This window comes from Patagioenas fasciata, chromosome 3 (genome assembly GCF_037038585.1).
Source record: "Patagioenas fasciata isolate bPatFas1 chromosome 3, bPatFas1.hap1, whole genome shotgun sequence".
NCBI classification, from domain to species: domain Eukaryota; kingdom Metazoa; phylum Chordata; class Aves; order Columbiformes; family Columbidae; genus Patagioenas; species Patagioenas fasciata.
The window spans coordinates 15,676,621-15,696,399 of NC_092522.1; the positions used below are offsets into that span (position 1 = coordinate 15,676,621).

Consider the following 19,779-nt stretch of genomic DNA (forward strand, 5'->3'; position numbering starts at 1 on the left):
ATCGTGGGTGGCAAAGGTTTTGAAAACTGTGCTGGAAAATTAGAATCCCTAGCTTTTTGATTGCTCTGACATATTTTCTCAGTGGGACCCTTTACATGTTCCAAGGTCCTGCAAATTTTTAAAATGAGAACAGGTATTTTTGAATTTTTTTACTTTGTAATACTTTTGTCTTTTAAATTTTCTGTTATTTTCTGTAGTTATTTAGTAACTCTGTTCTTTTTTTCTTCTGCACTGTTAGCTAGCATTCAGAACACACTGATCCTTTCCTGAAATACTGGCAGCTTCATGGTATTTCTGTTTACCCAAGTTACCCAGTCAAGTCAGCTGCACCTTTGAAAAGCAGTCGCTGTTGATGTGGCAGTAAGTTGTGATGTGCCATTCTTTGATGCCACTGCAGCCTCAGTTGTCCCCTCGCTCCATAGGGTACTTACCCTACGCTGGAGCTGTCAAATGAGAAGACATTTTCACTCCTGCTGCAGTTGTTCTCCTCAGGTTATGTGACACAAAACTGATCTTCACACACACAAAGGCGCACAGAAACAGGCAGGGAAACCCAAATTCTGGACCTGGAGGATTGTAAACCCTGTCCAGGCCCTTCCCAGGGCTGTCCTGGGGGACCCTCAGTCCCATGGTCCAGGTGTGATGCCCATCCTGAGGAGTCTCCAGAGCACCTTGTGGACTGAGCAGAGACAGTGCCTAGGGATACGAGGGCACATTCAGGGGGAGAGCATTTTGGGGTAGCACAAGAGCTATTATGGGATGTTTAGGTGAGGAACTGAAGCCAGGGAAGGGAGTGGATCTAGGTGATTTTGGGAGGAACAAGCATGGAAATGTAGAGGATTATGGGTATAAAAAGGGCCAGCCACATGCAAGCAATGAGTGGCCAGTACACTTGTGTCCATGCCCTGCACTTGATCAACACAGACTGCCTTGTTTTCTTACTGAAGTCCATTTCTAACTATTTGAACGACCCACTGTTTTGTCTGTGTGTGTGTGAATGGGGGTTTGAGTGCAGTAACTGGAGCGGGACCTTGGGTCTGAGGCTTGTGTCTGTGAGTGAGGGTGAGTGAGTAAATACACAGCAGGATGAGCTGGCAAGGAACTGTGGTGGCCAGAACTGGGTCTGGATGTGTGTCTCCAAGGGTAAGACCACAGGAGGAACTGGCTCCTGGAAGGACTGGAGGAGTCCTGGCAAGCTGCTGGAGAGAGCAGGGGTCTCTACGGACGAGACCTGTGTGTGTGCATGAGTGTGTCTCTAAGGGTAAGAATGGGGGGAGCCAGGAAACTGCCAGAGAGCTGGAGGGAGGTGTGGGTGTGGGGATGTGCCAGGGGGTCTGTATCAGCAGCAGGAGCAGGGCTGCCGGCCTCAGGGACTTGTATAGCCAGGTGCCAGCACCTGAGGAGGCCAAGATCCTTGGGCAAGCTACTGGACGGACTGAGTGTCTAAGCCTAGGTACTGGAGGGGTCCCCATTGTATATATGTACATATTTCTCACTAATGGACCTTCATCCTGATCAGCCAGTAGGGCTTCAAGGTGAGGTTGTTGGTGCTGTTTGTGTTCCTGTGGGTGCTGAGTGTGTCTGTGTTGATATCTGTGCACTGGCTGTGTGTATAGATATGTATGCGTGTGTGTCTGTAGCATGTATGTGTTCGTGCATGTGTGCCTACTGGGAATACATGTTCAACCTTGCCACTGTTTGGACCTGGCAGTGTACAGCTGTGGTAACTGTGCCTTTGTTGGGTTTCTAGATTCAACACCCATAACATCTCTCTGCCCATGGGAAACGTTGAAGAAGATCCATTTGATCAAAGGAGCCTGAGTAGAGACAGTGAACTGGAACACTGGGCACAGGTTCTCTTCTGCTGCCTCCTCTGTGGGGCAGAAAAAGGCTGAGGAGTGCAGCTGGTAAAATTCTGTAGCTCTCTGTTTAGTAGATCACATTCCTTTTCATAAAAATACTTCCTCGGATCATGCTCTTGCCCCTTTCCATTGATGTTTCTGTTGTTACGACTCTTCAGTGGTCAGTCCAGGAACATTTTCCTTGGCTGCTGGACCATTGCCAGCAGACTTGTGCAGCGCTTTAGTTTTCGTCTTTTCCAGAGCTTGTGTCTCTAGCTCATGGGGTGGCTTGTGGCATGCAGCCTTTAGAAAAGCACTTGGGCAGTAGGTCTCATAGAAACATAGAGTCATAGAATCATAGAACGTCCTGAGTTGGAAGGAACCCACAAGTATCATCAAGTCCAACTCCTGTCCCTGCACAGGGCAACCTCACAGTTCACACCATGTGTCTGAGGGCATTGTCCAGTCTCTTCTTGAACATTGTCAGGCTTGGGGCCGTGACACCTCCCTGGGGAGCCTGTTCCAGTGCTCCACCATCCTCTGGCTGAAGAACCTTCCCCTAATGTCCAACCTAAACCTCCCCTGGCACATCTTCCTGCCATTCTCTCAGGTTCTATCATTGGTTGCCAGAGAGATCAGTGCCTGCCCTTCGTCCTTCCCTTGTGAGGAAGCCGTAGACCATGATGAGGTCTCCCCTCACTCTCCTCCAGGCAGAACAGACCTAGTGACTTCAGCTGCTCGTCATATGGCTTCCTTTCCAAACGCCTCACCAAATTTGTCGCCCTCTTCTGGACACTTTCTAGTAACTTAATATCTTTTTTATCCTGTGGCTCCCGGAACTGCACACAGTGCTCCAAGTGAGGCTGCACTAGTGCAGAGCAGAGCGGGACAATCACCTCCCTCACCTTGCTGGCAATGCTCTGCTTGATGCACCCAGGTTGGCCCTCTTGGCTGCCAGTTGAGCCAACATGAGCCAACTTTTCCATCTTTTGTACATTTATCTCCCTAAAAATCATTATTAAATATATCTGAACTAACTTGCCTTGTTGATGAACTGCAGTCATCCTCTCTGGACAAGGGGCTAAATTGTCATGAGCTGCAGCACATGCCGTTCTGCACTTGCAGAATGTGTTCAGAAAAGCGAAGCCATGAGTGAGAATGACTTTGCCCTGGGATTAAGGAGCTTTATTTCCCCCTTACTGTGCAGTGAACGTCAGGAACTCACCCACAGATGTCAGAGACTCTCACTTCAGAGAATGGAAAATAGCCAACAGTTGGCTCAACTGTTGGCTCATGTTCAACTTGGTGTCGACCGGAACCCCCAGATCCCTCTCCACAGAGCTGTTTTCCAGCAGTCTGTATGTAAGCCAGGGTCGCCGTGTCCCAGGTGCAAAATTCGGCACTTGCCCTTGTTGAACTTCATGCGATTGGTGACTGCCCCGTTCTCCAATTTGTTCAGATCCCTCTGCAGGACCTCTCTGCCCTCGAAAGTGTCAACAGTTACTCCCAGTTTTGTGTCATCAGCGAACTTGCTTAGTATTCAAGTCCTGTGTTGAAGTCATTTATGAAGACTCTGAAGAGTACTGACCATAAGATGGATCCCTGCAGAACCCCACTAGTGACTGGTGACCAGCCCGACATAACCCCATTTACTAGAACCCTTTCAGCCCATCCTGTCCTCCAATTGCTCACCCACTGCATTGTGTGTTTACCCAGCTGTGTGCTGGACATCTTGTCCAGGAGGATAGTGTGAGAGACAATATCAAACGCTTTACTGAAATCCAAAAAGATCACATTGACAGGCTTCCCTTGGTCAACTAGGTGGGTAACCTTGTTATAAAAATTAATTAAATTGGTCAGGCAAGACTTTCCCCTTATTAGCCTGTGCTTGCTGGACCAATGACTGCATTGTCATTCAGATGTTTTTTCATAACTCCCAGAATAATCTTTTCCAGGCACAGAAGTGAGGCTGACAGGCCTGTAGTTGCCAGGGTCATCCCTGTTGCCCTTCTGGTAGATTGGGACAATGTTTGCCAGCTTCCAGTCTTCCAAGACCTCTCCATATTCCCAAGAGCATTGAAAGATCACAGATCGAGGTCTCTCTATGACTTCAGCCAGCTCTTTAAGCACCCTTGGATGAATCTCATCAGTCCCCATTGACTTGCGGGGATCTAGCTGGAGTAGCAAATCCCATACAAGTTCTGGATTGATTGGAAGTTTACTGTTTTGCGCAGACATGATTCTCTAACACAGGGCTATGGGGGCCCCCGAGTCCATCATCAGTGTTGAATACTGAGGTGAAGAAAGCATTAAACGTCTTGGCTTTGTCTGTGTTGTGATATGACCCATGCGTGCTGGCCAGACATGCCTTTTCTTTTTCCTTTTTCTTTTAAGCAAATATCAGACTTCTGTCTGATTCATGTGTGCCAGGGGGAGACTGAAAACTCTTCCAGTGCTCGTTGTTCCCAATAACACGTTCTTGAAAAATCAATACAGTTTGGTTTGACCAGTCTTTGGTCAGCAACATTACATGTTGCCATGGAAAGCTGCTGTGTAGCTCTACAATGTCTTATGCAAATATTCCTAGTGGGTGATTACTCCACTGTAGTTTGAGTTTACTGCTTTCAGCCTGTTCTTGCTCACTGCCAGAGGTGGTACTGGAAGAGTAGTTGGTTGTGTTGCTGGGGAGGCTCCAGACCTGCCTTCCCAGTAAGTGATGCTGTTCCAGTCTTTTGGTACCTGCTTTCTGCTTGCTGCAGCACACATTTTTAAATTCCATGCATTTGTATTGATTTAGTAGTATCTGTTCATTTTGCTGTCCCTGACAGGAGGGTCTCAAAAGGCTACTCAGGCATGCATGGCAGGAGTAGAGAATATGTAGGAGCAAGCAGTCAAGTAGGCTCAGCCGGGGGTGGGGTGAGTTTGAGGAGTAGAAAACTGGACGAGAAAAAACGAAGCCAGGAAGCTTGCACAAAGAAAAATGAGATGTGAGGAGAAAACAGCATACAAAGATACGGCTTTTCTAGACTATACAGGGTAAAAATCTTAGGAGTCTCTTGTGTTGTGAACTTCTCAAATGCTTACAAAAAATGTGGTTTGTGCCACAGTGTGTGTGCTAATAAATGCTATTGATGAAAAATGGGTAGACACTTCTGATTTCAGAAGTGCATTCCCATGAAGTAGGCAGGGTTGAGGGAGCAGACAATGTCTTTTTTGCCAAACTCTGACAAAGAATGACCTGGGTTGCCATTCTACAGGAATGTAGAAATTACTGTAGCAGATTGGGACTGAGCTGTACACCTGTATCCCCTGCTCTAGACTATTCAGTATCAACTGCTTCAGAATAGACTTGGAATCATTTTATCTTTTGCCCAAATATAAGATTTATTGAAAAAATGAACTAGTTAGCTGGACTGGATCCCTAGACTTAGCTGCAACATCCTTTAAAATGTCATCTCCTTGCCTGTGAGAACTATCCTGCCCATCCTAAACTGTGAGCACCTTAATCTGTAGACTTGTTTTGTGGACATCACTGTACTTTGCTGCATATTTATTGTCTCTGAATGTCAGACCACAAAGCTGAGTGCATATAGACTGTTTTTTCCTTAGTAGTTTTCTGCAATTTGTTAGTTGGCTATCGTTCTATGCATTTATTTTTCCCTTTTTAGTAGCACTTTTGGGAAAGATTGCACTATCTGTTATTCTTTCAAGAGCCCTCAGAACTTCCTGTCTCTTCCCTTTTCAGATGGCAAGTTTGGTGCCTACATGCAGGTACACATCCAGAACGATGGTCCTGTAACAATAGAACTGGAGTCCCCGGCTGCCACAGTTGACCCTAAACAGGTAAGTGAGCCAGAGTGCCTGTCTGGGAAGGGTGAATCTATAATCTGTGCCTCCCTTGCGAATTTGTATCATTCCTGTTATGAAGCAATCTAGCTTTCTGTAGGCATGAGGTCCTTGCGCTTCCTGCCTGCTGTCCTGGTAAAGGTCATGTGTGTGTAATGCAAACGAACTTTTTACAGTGTATTCTTCCTCATAATTAAGGTTGCTGTTTAATCATGACTCATTAACTATATTTTTAATGTGTCTGGATCTGCCCTGCCGCCCCCCCCACCTTGTTTTAGTGAAGTTTCGTGACATTTAGGGGCTTTTGCATGAGGGTAGCTCAATAGAAGGACTAGCTGAAGAGCTGCGTCTTTCTAAGAAACAAGAGAACAGCAAATTTAAGTCCTGAATTTAAGTCTGGAGCGGAGCGGAGAGTTAGCTCTGTTGAGGAACAGCGCAGGCTATGCTAAAAGCTAAATGCGGTGATAAGGTTTTCTCATTCTCTAAACACAACAGTGATCAACTTTTACAACCTGAAAGAGAAGTGAGGGGATTGTTATTACTAACTGTGCTTCAGCAAGGCCACACCAACTCTATTTGTATAACAATTCACTTAACCTTGTTAAAATTATTGTTCCGGTTTTTAAGAAGGGCATAAGGTAAGAACCAGGAAACTACAAACCTGTTAATCTAACCTCAGTACCTGGAAAAATTATGGAAAAGATTATATTGTGTGCTACTGAAAGGCATTTAAAGGACAGTGCAGTCATCAAGCACAATCAACATGGGTTCATGAAGGGAAAGTCCTGTCTAACTGATCTGATATCCTTCTACAATAAGGTCACCTGCGTATGTAATGAAGGGGACGTGGTAGATGTAGTTTTTCTGGATTTTAGTAAGGCTTTTGATATTCTCCTTCACAGCATCCTTCTGGACAAGTTGTCCAGCTGTGAGATGAGCAGGTACGCAGTGTGCTGGGTGAAGAACTGGCTGCAGGGCAGAGCTCAAAGGGTTGTGGTGAATGAAGCTACATCTGGCTGGTGACTGGTCACCACTGATGTTCCTCAGGGCTCAATTCTAGGGCCAGTTTTGTTTAATACATTTTTCTGTGATCTGAATGCAGGAGTTGAATGCACCATTAGTAAGTTTGCTGATGATACTGAACTGGTAGGTGTTGTTGATTCTCTTGAGGGACAAGCTGCCTTGCAGAGGATCTGGATAGATTGAAACACTGAGCAATCATCAATGACATAAATTTTAACAAGAACAAATGCCGTATTTTATACCTGGGATGAACTAACAGTGGGGACAAGTATAAATTGGAAGAGGAGTGGCTGGAGAGCAGCCCTGCAGAAAGGGATCTGGGCATGCCAATCAGCAGCAGCTCCGTACGAGTCAGTACTGTGTGCCCTGACAGCCAGGAGGGCAAATCACACCCTGGGTTGCATCAAACACAGCATGAACAGCTGGTCAAAAGAGGTGATTGTCCCACTGTACTCAGCATTGTTGTGGCCTCACCTTCAGCGCTGTGTGCAGTTTTGGGCCCCACAATTTGTGGAGGTCTTTGAATGCATCTGGAGGAGGGCAGCAAAGCTGGAAGGAATGTCCTGTGAGGAGTGGCTTGAGGACTTTGGGTTTGTCTAGTTTGGGGAAAAGGAGGCCAAGGAGTGACCTCATTGCCCTGTATAGCTTCCTAAGGGAGAGGATGTGGAGAGGAAGGTGCAGAACTCCTTGATATCCAGTGATAAGATGCATGGGAATGTTTCAAAGCTGCGCCAGGGGAGGTTTAGACTGGACATTAGGAAGCGTTTCTTTACCAAGAGGGTGGTAAAACACTGGAACAGGCTTGGTTGATGCCCCGAGCCTGTCAGTATTTTAGAGGCATTTGGACAATGTCCCTAACAAAGTGCTTTAACTTTTGGTCAGCCCTGAATTAGTCAGGCAGGTGGACTAGGTGATCATTGTAGGTCCCTTCCAACTGAATTATTCTAGTCTAGTCTGTTCAGTTTTTCTACCTGGAGTTTCTCCTATGTTCTGTGATCCTACCAAATTACCTGACCAGTTGACCAGCAAGATAAAATCACTTTGCTGATGGGGTCTGTCCTTGAGTCACCATCTGACCATCACTTTTCTGAACTAAAAATCAGACATTTGGGTTTTTCATCCAGCCATGTGTGTTTATACCTGCTCTTTTAAAGCCTGCTTATAGGTTCTGTGATGACTGCAGTGCATCTGGTGGCTGTATTTGGTGGGAATTCTGCATATCTCAAAATACCATACTAAAAGTCTTTGGAGCCTAAAGGGAAGAGAGCATGAGGAAACCAAAGGAAGGATCTCATATTGCCTTAGATATCTAAGGTATCTTGGTTTGGAATTGGTTTTGTTTTAGCTCCAAATTTTGTTCTGAATACTTTTGTGATGTTTTAGCCCTTGAAAGAACTACAACTGCTCCTGGTCTTTCTTTTTGTACCTGCACAGCTTTAGCACAAAGAGTTCTAAGCCCAAAACAGGAATGGTTATCAGCAGCAATTCTGTCTTTGGAGTGAGAGCTGCTTGTAGATGTAAGCACTCACATTCCCACTCGGAATGACTGAGCTGCTGCCTGATTTGCCTGGGAAATAGTCTGCAGAAAGCTGGATGGCAGAGAACAGAGTGCTTTGATGTCCTCTTTCAACTATTCATCAATCCTCAAGAGAGTTATAGCCCGCTGTTTTCAGGTACCATGTTTATGATATAGATCAGCCCGCTGCTTTTACCACTCCAACTCTTTGTGGAATAGGAAAGGACGTGTTCCCTCTATGCCACCATGCTGCCTCCATGCACAAATTCTCCATGCTTTTGCATGGCTCTGTCTCAGATGCAGGAGGCCATCTCCTTTGTATAGTAGCATGTATTGTAGCCTGCAGTTGAGGGCATTAGTGGCCAGATGGATAGCAGCATTGTGTCTTGCTGCCTGTGACTATGAGATGGAGCCCCACGGTGTCTGGTCTCTGGTGACCAGTCCTTTTTGCTCAAGCAGTCAGTGGGAGGCACTGGAGTAAGGGTAGGTGGATCACTGGAGGATGTCATGGTGCAGTTTCTGACTGAAATGGAAAGCCACTGAGAGAGCTTTTACCCCTGCTGTCCTCTGTGTGGGTGTAAAATAACCCAAGCGGAACCACCAGGGCTCCATCTTGTGGCTTGTTTAAGTATTTTGTCCTCAGAGTTCAAGGCTGCCTGCTTTTCTCGTCTGACACCACCTTCCTGCTGGCCACAACATGGGCTGAAGACTGGGAAGGATGCTTGTTTTCAAACTTTCTCTAGCACGAAGTCTTTGTTTAATGTGAATGTCTGATTCTACTTCAGTCTCACATGCTGATTGCCCTCTGTTCCTCTTTAAACCTCATTTCATCAGCAAAGATGGGGCTTATTGTGAAGAATGTCTGTAGAACACGGTAATTTGTATTAAGGTGAGGATACACCAAGTATCTTGTTACTGAGTCAGTCGCTGGGCCCCGTGAAAAGGAGGACAGAGTCCTTGCATACAAGGGCTAGCTGGGCAGGTACCGAACAGTCTGGATATGAGAATAAGAGTAATGTACGTTTACTTGCCTGCCCTCTGTGATATGTTGCCTGCACACGTTTAATGAGCCACCTGCTGAGTTCCAGCTCATTGCAGGTCCTGATGTGGGGGATTCTTGTTTGTCACAGAAATGGATGAGCTCTTACAATGGCATAGACGCTGATAACCAGCCGCCTGTGCTTTGGATGCACAAATAATTTAATCTTTGCTACATTTCAAAGAACCCCATTTACTTGAAAACTGGCAGCTCTTTTAACTGTTACTGTATATCTTTTCTAGCTCATATTGGGACCTTAACACACATAGTCAGAGGAACTGCTGTTTCTGACACTCTTAAGCATCTTGCTGTTGTTTGACATGTGTGCCATCATCTCATCACAAGACGTGTGATGAGGAAGAACCAGTTTAAATTTGTCATTCCTTTTCCTCTTCCCCAACTGTTGCATTTTTTTTGCTGTCATACAGTCTGTTGATTTTACTTGTAGCATGGGAACAAAGGCTCAGAGATGTTGTATTTTTTATCTTTTTGCTTTCTGCATTAGCAAGAAGAGATAAACAAATCATCCTGCAGTGTTTAATGTGATGTTAACAGAAAGACATTAGACAAATAATTGCTGATAGCTTTTTTCTGACATTGGATATGACAATGAAATACCTGTATTTTTTTGAGCAATTGTCTGCGCTTGTAATTGGTAATCTGATCTTTAGAATTCCTTAACCCTGTCATTAGTAAAAATACATTTGGATTAACTAATCCAAATATATTTTTATATTCCTTGTGCTAGAGAGGTATAAATAAATCACTTACATAGCTAATTAAAATTAATTTTAAAAGTCCTCTTCATACAAGAAATATATATTTGTTTATATTAAAAATGTGTGTATATATATATATATCTATATATGCATAAAAGAGAATATCCCAGCTGTTTGTGAAACCCTAGTGATCAGGGAAAGCTATGACAGTTTAGTTTGTTGTGAACTGTTCAGTTCTGTTGTGGTCTGACTTAATAGTAAGCAAATTATTTGAAAGTGTGAAGTAAATTAGAAGATTCTTACACCAGCAGTAGTCAGTGATTGCTGGGCCTTTTCTGAAGATTTTTAATTTTTTTTTGCAATTTTGGACATGTGAATGGAATAATAGGAAAATAAAAAATAGCGGCATTTAATTTAGCTCTTAAGTTGCCTTTTGGTAAGTCTGATGTACAATAAATTTTGCTTGAAAGGCAAAATGAAGCCAGGAATTAGAAGCTGGCTAAGAAATGTGAAAACAAAAACATATAAAATGGAAGAAGGTCAATATACGTCTGTGGTGATTCTGTTCTGAGTTCAATAGTAGTGACTACATTTCCTACATAGTCTTTGAGAGTGAGGGTAAATCAAGTATTTCTCTTCACTCTTGGCTATGATGCAGAAAACAAAAGTATTTTTTCTGATGTTCAGGTACAAATCACAAGGGTTGTGGTTTCCAGCCTTTAACTGGTGAAACAATTTTGAACTTAAATGCATCCACTTAGATAATTAGAGAGGTCAGCGCTGAGTATAGTGAATTTCTGTCCTGTCTTGGTGAAGTTTGTTATCATTGCTGAGGTTAGGTTAGTGATGCCCAGAATGCTTTGTATGTTTATATCCTGTTTTGGAGAAGGTTAGGCAGGTGTACTTGGTATTTTTTCATAGGAATTTTTAGCTATTAATAGTAGAAGCAGCCAAACAGATATGCAGCAGAAAGAGGTTTTAGAGGGTGCCCAGGGCGATGGTATGGTGACAATCCAAAAAAAAAAAGCCCTTTGAACTTTAAAGCCATTATCGATAATTATGGACTTCAGATTGGAAATATTCAGTGCTTTTTTATTTCTTCTGCTAGGGAAAGTAGCTTAGCAGTTTCAGTGTTTAATGTATATATTCTAATTAGACACTGAATAGATCTCTGTGGACCTGTTTGTACATTGTATTTTAAACCGTATTTTGGAACTGAACACAGTAGTGGGAGGGAGGAGGAGGAGTGGAGAAGCCATACAGCTGACAAACTGCTTGGCTGGGAAATTTTTCCAAGGCCCTGGACAGTGAGTTAGACCAGGTGAACTGATGAAGGGCTGGTAGCACTTTTCTTGCCTCAAGCTTTGGGCCCATATAGTGTAACTTCATTGTGTGCTGCTCATGTTTCTTCTAGGAGCAAAATGAAGGATGTAATTGAACTGCTCATTGGCCAAAAAGGTTATGTCCTCAAAGAGAAAAAAAGCTGCTGTTAACACTTTGATTGTAAGTTGAAGGTATACATGTGTGGAAAGTAAAAGGAAAAAGTCAGATGATCTGCTGTCTCCTTAACGGATTGTGTGGACTGCCCTTCTCTGTCACAACCTTTCCATTGGTTTATTTTTGCAGTAAACCTCTGATAATCATTTTATCTCAGGGCTATCATTTGCTTAATCGCATCAGGATTAAACTGCTAGATTTGTAATGCCCTATGGCAGTTTGAAGGATCAGTCTCTTCCTGAAGTGTAACCTGCCCTTAACTTTGTGGTGGGTTTGTTTTTTTTTTTTTTAGATTTGCAATTGTAGCAGCTTGGCACACCACTGCTGAAATTTGAAACATACATCTGCAGATCTTATTGTAGTTTGAGGTTCCAGAAACATGAACACGGCCACTGATTTTCTGGCAGATTCTGGCAGACAGCTAACAAAGTAATTCTCTTGTTGATGTCATTCACTTCTTCCTGGTGTTATTCATGGTTATGCAGAAGGAAAAGCTGTCTCCAGAGCAGCCAGCAACCTCTGTGTACACACTGATCATAGAGAAAAAAAGGAAAATGAAGAATATGTTTCTGTATTCAACAAAATAGACCTTCAAGGAAGGCCGACACTGAGGCATTTCTGAATGTGGGAAAAGAACTTCAGCAAAACAACCAACCTAGATAATTGTTAGCATTTTCAAGTTGGGCACTTGGTGTGCCAGTTTGTTTGCATATTTTTGCTACAGCAAATTGATTGCAAAGTTTATGTGACATAGTATCACAGCTGACATAACAGCAGACATTTCTGCCTTGGTGCAACCTTCTTTCACAGTGAAGTCTAGCTTTCCACTGTAATGATTCAATTTTTTGAATTTCGTTTCTAGTGTACTGTTAAATTGCGTCAGGATAGAACTTACCAAAGACACTGTCAACTTATGTAAATTTTGATATTTTTCAAAACTGTTACTTTTGATGTTGGGGATGAAACAATGTCCATGTAGCTAGAGATTATTAGCTCGTCTACAGTGTTTCAGCAGTGTAAAATATCTGTATTACAATGGGAGAAAAGAAAAGCTGCCTTCCATGGACTGAGGACGCTTGCATTTCGGTGCGTGGTCACAAGGGAGATGATCTTAAAACCTGAGATGTTTCAAGACTTCTCTGACTTCTTTCAGGCTTCAGATATTCAGCAGTTGGATCAGATGAGGTACTGATCCCCAAAGCACAGGTTTTGGCTGCTGAGAGGGGACCATAAAGGACTTCTGAACAGTAGATTCGTTTATGGGCTTTGGTTATGGCCAAAATCATAACCCAAAGTGATTCCAGGGTACTGTGGCTTGAGATAAAAGTATTGCCATATACATGTTTACGTCTGAAATTGTTTTCCACATGAGTTCTCAGGCTTGGTTACTCCTGTTATGTCTATACTTAAGACTGTCTTACTGAAGTGAGGGGCACTGATTCTAATCCTGTGCACAAATTTTTTCCTATATGCAGCATGTCATAGCTCAACATGCAAAATGTCAGTCTTGTGTTAGAAATGTGAACATTTCAGCGCTTGCGTAGATGTAACTGTTACATGTTGCTCACCAACCCAGCACTACATCTTAGGCGGACACAGTACTTTTGCCGTGAAACAGTGCTTCTCCTGCTGTAAGATGCCCACACTTGGAATTCTTAGGAGCCTTCCAGGATGTCTCAGAAAATAATGAATTTTGGTTCATAGATGTGAAGCTGAGCTAGACACTTTATGTACTGGTGCACCATTTCCACAGCAGTAGACACAAACAGCTCACAATATTTCTGCAGGTGAGACGATGAATATGGAACGCACTCTGTGCTTAAATGGAAAACATTAAAAATACACTTCATTGAACCAGACTTGTGTGTCTGAAGTTTTATTCACTGTAATACCAAAAAGTCAACTGTTCTAACTTTTTTCAACTCATTGGCAGCTCTTTTGTAGTGGAGTATACTCCTGTAATGCATCCTTTTGAATTACTTGAGCACCTTATAAGCACAGAAATGAAAAAATTAAGAGATTTGTAATTATTTTGTTGCCTGCATAATAACAATGAAACTGTATATTTTATTTACAAAGAAATGTATTTTAATCTTTGTGTCTTAACTTTGGTTCATAGCGTGATTGCAGGGTATGCACAGATTGGAGACCACATGTGTGTGTTCATGTCCATAGGTAACCACAAATCCTTATCTATTTCAGAAGTATATGAGTTTTAGATTAATGAAACAGTTAATAAATGAACTTTACCTTTAATTAGTTATAATTTTTAAAAAAGTAAATCCTGTTCATATGAGGCATGGATTAACAAAGTTTATCAACTTACCCTCTCATCTCATCTAAATGAATTTGTGTAAGTTTTCTTTGAGCTGGGTGAATACTGCTGTCAGATGATGCTAACCTGGGAGTTGTTCTAAATATTCAAAGGGTATTCCTGCTCCTGTTTTTTCTCTGTTAGGGATGTTGGCCTGTGAGGAAGAGATGTTGTTGAGTAGTCATGAGTAGTGCTTTGGATCTTTTACAGAGGTGGATGTGAAGGTGGAAATTTATCTGGTGGATGTGAAGATCTGGATTTATCTCTGTCTATCTGCTGTTTTGTTTGCCCTCTGCTCTACATTGTTCTCAAACTAATTAGCTGCAGAATTAGGTAACATGAAGTCATTTGTGATAAATATACATGTCATAATTTTGAAGACCATCTGTTGCATGCTGTTTAGCCTATAAATGCTACTCCTCTTGTACATCAGACTATATGTACACATATATATTTATTTTTATAAAACTGGATATACTATAACTGTATGCACTTCAGAAGCCTTAGTGAGAATGCTCTTTGCCCCCAAGACCATGTTGGAAAATGGTGAGTATAGGCATGTTTAACATGGTAGTATGACATGCTGTCATATATTGAGCCATTTCTATATCTATATGTAAATTATATATAACAAATATACATTATGGACATGGATTCTTCATTGAATAACACAAGGTTCACAGTGTGAATACACTACTGCTTTTCATGTTTTGAAAATCCAGGGTTAGCTTTATTTGGTTAGCTCACAGCCATCTCAAAGATAAAGGTAACTCAATTTAAACTGTTGTTGTCATGTGTCTTAGGCTTTTTCTTCTGTAAGAAGCAGCACTAGTTAGAGGGAAAGGGATATCATGTCATTCAATAATCACATTATTTACAGAAACAATGAAGTTTCATGGAGTTACAAGTTTCAGAATTATGAGGTAAAAGGATTTTTTTCAGCATCATTATTGCTGAAAAAGAGTCACTGCTAGGAGCCTCGGTGCTGCAGTAAAAGAAAGGGATACAGACTGCAAAAGCTGTTTATAGGTTTGTTGCAGCAAGTTTGGCCATGGTTTGGCTTGGTGTTGGATAATTTGCGATTGCTGCCTGCTGGGTTGAGAGCCCATGAGGAATATTGCATATGCACTGGCTGCTCACATAGTTATTTAAAGGTGTACAAATCTATATTTTGAAACCTTGGAACTGTGCTTTCGAGTATCTGCAGCTAGTGCAGTGTGCCTTGCCTCTTCTGGTGCAACAGCTGATTTCAACAGCTGGATGGCCCCAATACCGTTTGCAAAAATAAAACTCAACTGCATAGGGACTTTGGGAGTACCATTAATTAAGTTTTAATAGCTTTAGTATTAGGGGCTCACAAACTTCTCTTCCCTTCCTGCAGTTGCATTTGCTTTCTTGATTACCTTTAACATTCATGAGCTGTGTATAAAGGCTTGTTGGCAGAAGAGTAGCACGCATGTTGTCAGACATGGGAGTTAAAATATTGCCTGTATCACACCCAATGTATTTGTTACATCTATGCACGCGATTTGCAGACTGGATTATGCTAGACAAACAGGTATATCATACTCTGTCATTCCCCTTAGTAAACATAAACTATTTTTAGTTTTGAAATAGCCAGCTAAGAATATTCTGTGTTAGGCTACAAGTCCATGTGTGCAGGTGTTCAAGAAGGGTGTGTATGTGAGATAAGGTATAAGGGGATGCTGTGCATCTTTCCAAGGCTCTGCAGTCTTAGCTGTTACTGACTTGGAGTTCAGATTTACATCTTTGTATGCGTCTTCCATGAGCCTGTCTAATTCATAATCAACACACATTATCTAGTTTATTTTATTCTATGAACATTTCACCTCAGAAGAGACCATGAAATTATAATTTATGACTAGTATGCTTTATCTTGGGGAAATTGTGGAAGCAGTAGAGAAAAACAGTGGATTACAGAAATTATCCAAACAGATAAACTGCACAAAGTGTAGTGATTTAAATAGCTATCAATATGTTGTATCTCCAGAACTTACTGCAGCCTGCATCTCTGGCAAGTGGGAAAGAGACGTACAAGTGACAGCTACATGCAACTTAGTTTGACTCTTACTAGGATTGAAAGCATTTCTACTGAGAGGTGGCAAGGCAGCATTAGCTGAGGGTTTTGTCCAAGCTGATTTAAAATGGTTATTCTGTATCATAGGTGATGCTAAAGCTCATATTTGTCTTTTTCTGGATAAAGAATAAAATAAAATTATTCTTGTGTGCTGGATGGATGAACATGGGATACATCTGTTGTCAGCAACTTTGAAACCACAAAACTGCCATTTAAAACCCGAAACAGAAGATGTGGAATCCAGCTCTCCCTTTTGGTCTTTGTGTTTTATTCTTTTCCAATTTTTCAGATTGTGTTCGGTGGAGAAGGAATCCTGGAAAGCAGAGAATGATCCTTTGAATATGTACATTTCTCTTTTATACTCGGGGGTGATCATGTTAGCCTATGATAATAGTTTGTTATCTTCTCTAAGTTTCTAAAAATCCAAGACTTGGGCTTTTTTTTTTTCTGTTTTATTGATATCTCTATTGGTGGTGTGAATCTGAGTTGCAAGTTTTATACAAATGCTCGCATTTACAATTTTTAGACAGTCTTCTGAAATTATTTTATTCCATGAGGTGTTTTCTCATTCTGCTTTGTGAATAGCTGACAAAACTTGAAAAACAGCAACAAAGAAAAGAGAAGACTAGAACCAAGGTGCCCTCTGAGTCAAGTAGAGAAAGAAATGCCCCTCGTAACAAGGATGACCCCAGCGCAAGCAGTGGAGCAGAAGGAGATGTGTCTTCGGAAAGAGAGCCTTAGCTCACCCAAAACAGGCCTCAGGTTTGGCTTTTCCACTCCTCTGTAAAGCTGTGTCCTCCTGCTTGGCAGCCTCTAACCCTGGGTGCTTTACTGAAGCAGCACATGCACAGAGTTGCATTAGAAGTGCTGAAAGGTGAAATTTTTCTAATCTTGCTGGTGGGTAACCTCCACTTATGTCTGCAGTTGGCACACCAGAATGTAGAAGTGGATGAAAACCTCTTCCCAACTGTGTGCTCCGCTGGAGGTGTGTGTCTGTGAGTCTGGCCCAGCACGACTGTTTCCAGGTTGACTCAGGAAATCTAAAATTTTGATCTTACAACACAGCAGTCACTTAACTCACAGTCCTGCTTTGTATTCTTCAGAGAGGGAATACATGGGTGTTTCTCTCTCTGTCTTTACCTAGCAGGCAGGTAACCCTGGAACAGCCACCACCATTTGTAATACCCAAATAACACATAGTCCCCAGCAATGCAAGTGGAAAACATTTCAGAAGTTGGAGACAGGCCAGAAGTGCAGCTTCCTGTCATCATTCCACCCTCTCCCTCCTCAGTCTGTTCTTTCCCAGGAGGACTTGGTAACAGGCTTTTCATAGACCTTCGCTGTCTAATGAGGACATTAGGCCAGGCCTTGAGAAACACACTTGCTGCTTGAATTCAATGTGAGAACTGGGATTTCCTCTCCCTTTAGGACACACTTGAACATGAGTGAATCAGACTCAGTGTAGATCTGAATCTTCTGTCATGCATTATCTACATGTGTAAATATGTATTTATCATGCTCTTCCAGTCAGTTTAAAGTCTTCAGGACATAGCTTTCATTGCCTTCCTCTCCCTCACCCCCCAAAAAAGCTACATTGCTGATTTGAACTTTCAAACATGTCTAAGTTCTCCCTCATCTGCACACTGAAGCTCTGATCAGGCTATGCATTTTAATTATTAACAGCTTTGTAAAATTAAAGTCTAACCTTTCTCTTGTTTTCCCATCCCTAGAGTTCAGTTTGGCTTGTTGTTTATACAATTCAATATCACACATTGCTCAGAAAGTTGCTTTAAAAAAATCCATTAATTACCCTGGTGATCAGACATTGGGGATGATTTCTGTTTTATAGAAGTTTGTATTATCTGTCTGGCACTAATACAAATGAATTTGCATAAGGCATTTAATAGATTTCTGGAAATACGCTAATTGTTTTTGGATTGACCTGGAAAAGGGATCAAAGAAAATTTCAAGTCCACAGGCTTTTTTTTTAACTGGCCTTATGGAGACAAGCTTCAAGACTGGTGTGAAATGGTTCCATTCGTTAATTGGGTTGCAGGCAAAGGTGGATTGTCATATTGTACAACAGCTGGAATCACACGAGTTCTACTCTCTTCAGCTTGATGCATGGTGCACCCACCTGTTTTAATCCTGGAGATGAGCAGGGGCATTGGAAGGATACTTTTAGAAAATAACACAACTGTTGGCCTTGCTTCTATGCTACAGGAATACAAGGCTTCCCCCACTGTTTCTGGGTTGTGTGTTGAAATAAGAACATTTTAGAGAGCAGGAGTTTACAGGCCTTCTAGAGCACTTGGGTCAGTCTGACATTTCCAATAGCATTTTAAATTCTAGGAAGCTGAACATTTCTAAAATTGATATACTGATAACCTAGCATTAATTTTCATGCTGTGACAACAAGTGAAGATACTTTTCTCTATGAAATTTGAAATAATCATACTCTGTTTTTAGACTACTCGTAGTAATGTGTCTGTTTGCTTGCCTTCCACAGTTTCTCATACAAAAGCTACACTGGATTCTTGAAGAGAGAGACCTAACAGACATTCACCTCAGCACCATTCTTCACTGACTTTGGAAAAGAATGGAAGATGGGAAAACAGAACTAAGGCATTAGAAACTTACATCATTCTGTATTGAAACAACCAAAGCAATGCTATCAGATTCAGTTGTTAATGTGTAGTATCAGTAGTAAAAAGGACTTGTACCATTTTTGTGTATGTGTTTTCACTCGACTGCTGAATAAAAGGTAGACTATAGGCAGATTCACTATCAGTCCATTTCAAAAATAAATCAGGGGTTTTCCTTAAACTTACACTTGAATTCTGAAAATGATCCAAACAGGCTTGTATTTTGATTCTCACTCTATGGTGTCATGTGCTACCTGTTTCCATGCCAGCGTGTAGATCTGTGTATATTTTGGTATATTGTTTAGATGCTATGTAGCACAAAGTTAGGCAGTCCAGTCTTTCTGCATGGATTGCTATTAAAAGGAAAAATCAGCCGCTAATTGTTTATCATGTGGAACATATCTGTCTTGTAAACTTTTTTAAAAACAGAAAAGACTTTATTAAACAAATTATGCTAGCTGAGTGCCTGGTGGTGTTTGTGTATTGCATTCCCTCGTATATAGCCATGTGTGTTACAACGTGAGTGACACAGAGGAAAAGCAACATCTAAGTCCTTTAGTGACTCCACGGTGGCCATGAAGATGCTGCAGCAGCTGCTCCGTGTACCACATCATGTGTCTGTTGACATTTCTGTCACATTCATCAGAGTCAGAACAGCTTATGGAAGCTGCCAGTGAACAAGGGCTGAGAAGCAGCTGCAAAACTGCTCTTCTATGGGTGTTAATGTGGAAGTTAAAGGTAAGTTTCAGGGGAAACGCAGATCATTCCAGGTTCGGCTTCTTTCCGAGGTGGTGGCAGTACCCGTGGCATAGGGTGTTCTTCAGGCCTGCCTTGGCGTTATGGTCATCACTAGCCACCTGCCATGGCCACCAGCAGAGCCATGGTGCTTGTTGCATGGCTGTCCTTGCCTGATTGTAGGGCAAACTCACTGATGATGGCTGTTCTTAATCCAAATGTGCATCATGTTTACAATACTGCAGGTGTGCAACCACTGGTTTTTTTTTGTTGTGTTTTGTTTGTGTGGGTTTTTTTGTTTTGTTTTGTTTTTTAAATTTTCCCATGTTGCTTTTTGCTTGTAACTTTGTTTAGTAACATATCAGTCAAACCAAGACAAGAGAGTTTCAGAAGTGTACCCTGACATGGCTTTCTAAAATACTTGAAGCTTAAGTAAAGTTTTGGCAAGCCACATACCTGTTGTGGCATTTAAACAAAAATGATGAGTAACCAGTGGAGACTGAAAT

General features: G+C 42.0%; 1 protein-coding gene across 2 annotated transcripts in view; it reads left to right on the plus strand.

Moving 5' to 3' along the window:
* The window catches only part of DTD1 (D-aminoacyl-tRNA deacylase 1), a 30,943-nt gene extending 12,323 nt beyond the window's left edge, over positions 1-18,620 (plus strand). The window contains exons 4-6 of one of the 2 annotated variants that reach the window (XM_065835721.2): positions 5,587-5,684; positions 16,479-16,655; positions 18,403-18,620. In XM_065835721.2, the coding sequence (XP_065691793.1) occupies positions 5,587-5,684; positions 16,479-16,634 (254 nt within the window). In that variant the 3' untranslated portion in view covers positions 16,635-16,655; positions 18,403-18,620. The remainder of the gene's footprint in view (positions 1-5,586; positions 5,685-16,478; positions 16,656-18,402) is intronic. The other variant, XM_071805867.1, reaches the window with a different exon arrangement.
* Positions 18,621-19,779: the final 1,159 nt, after the last annotated feature.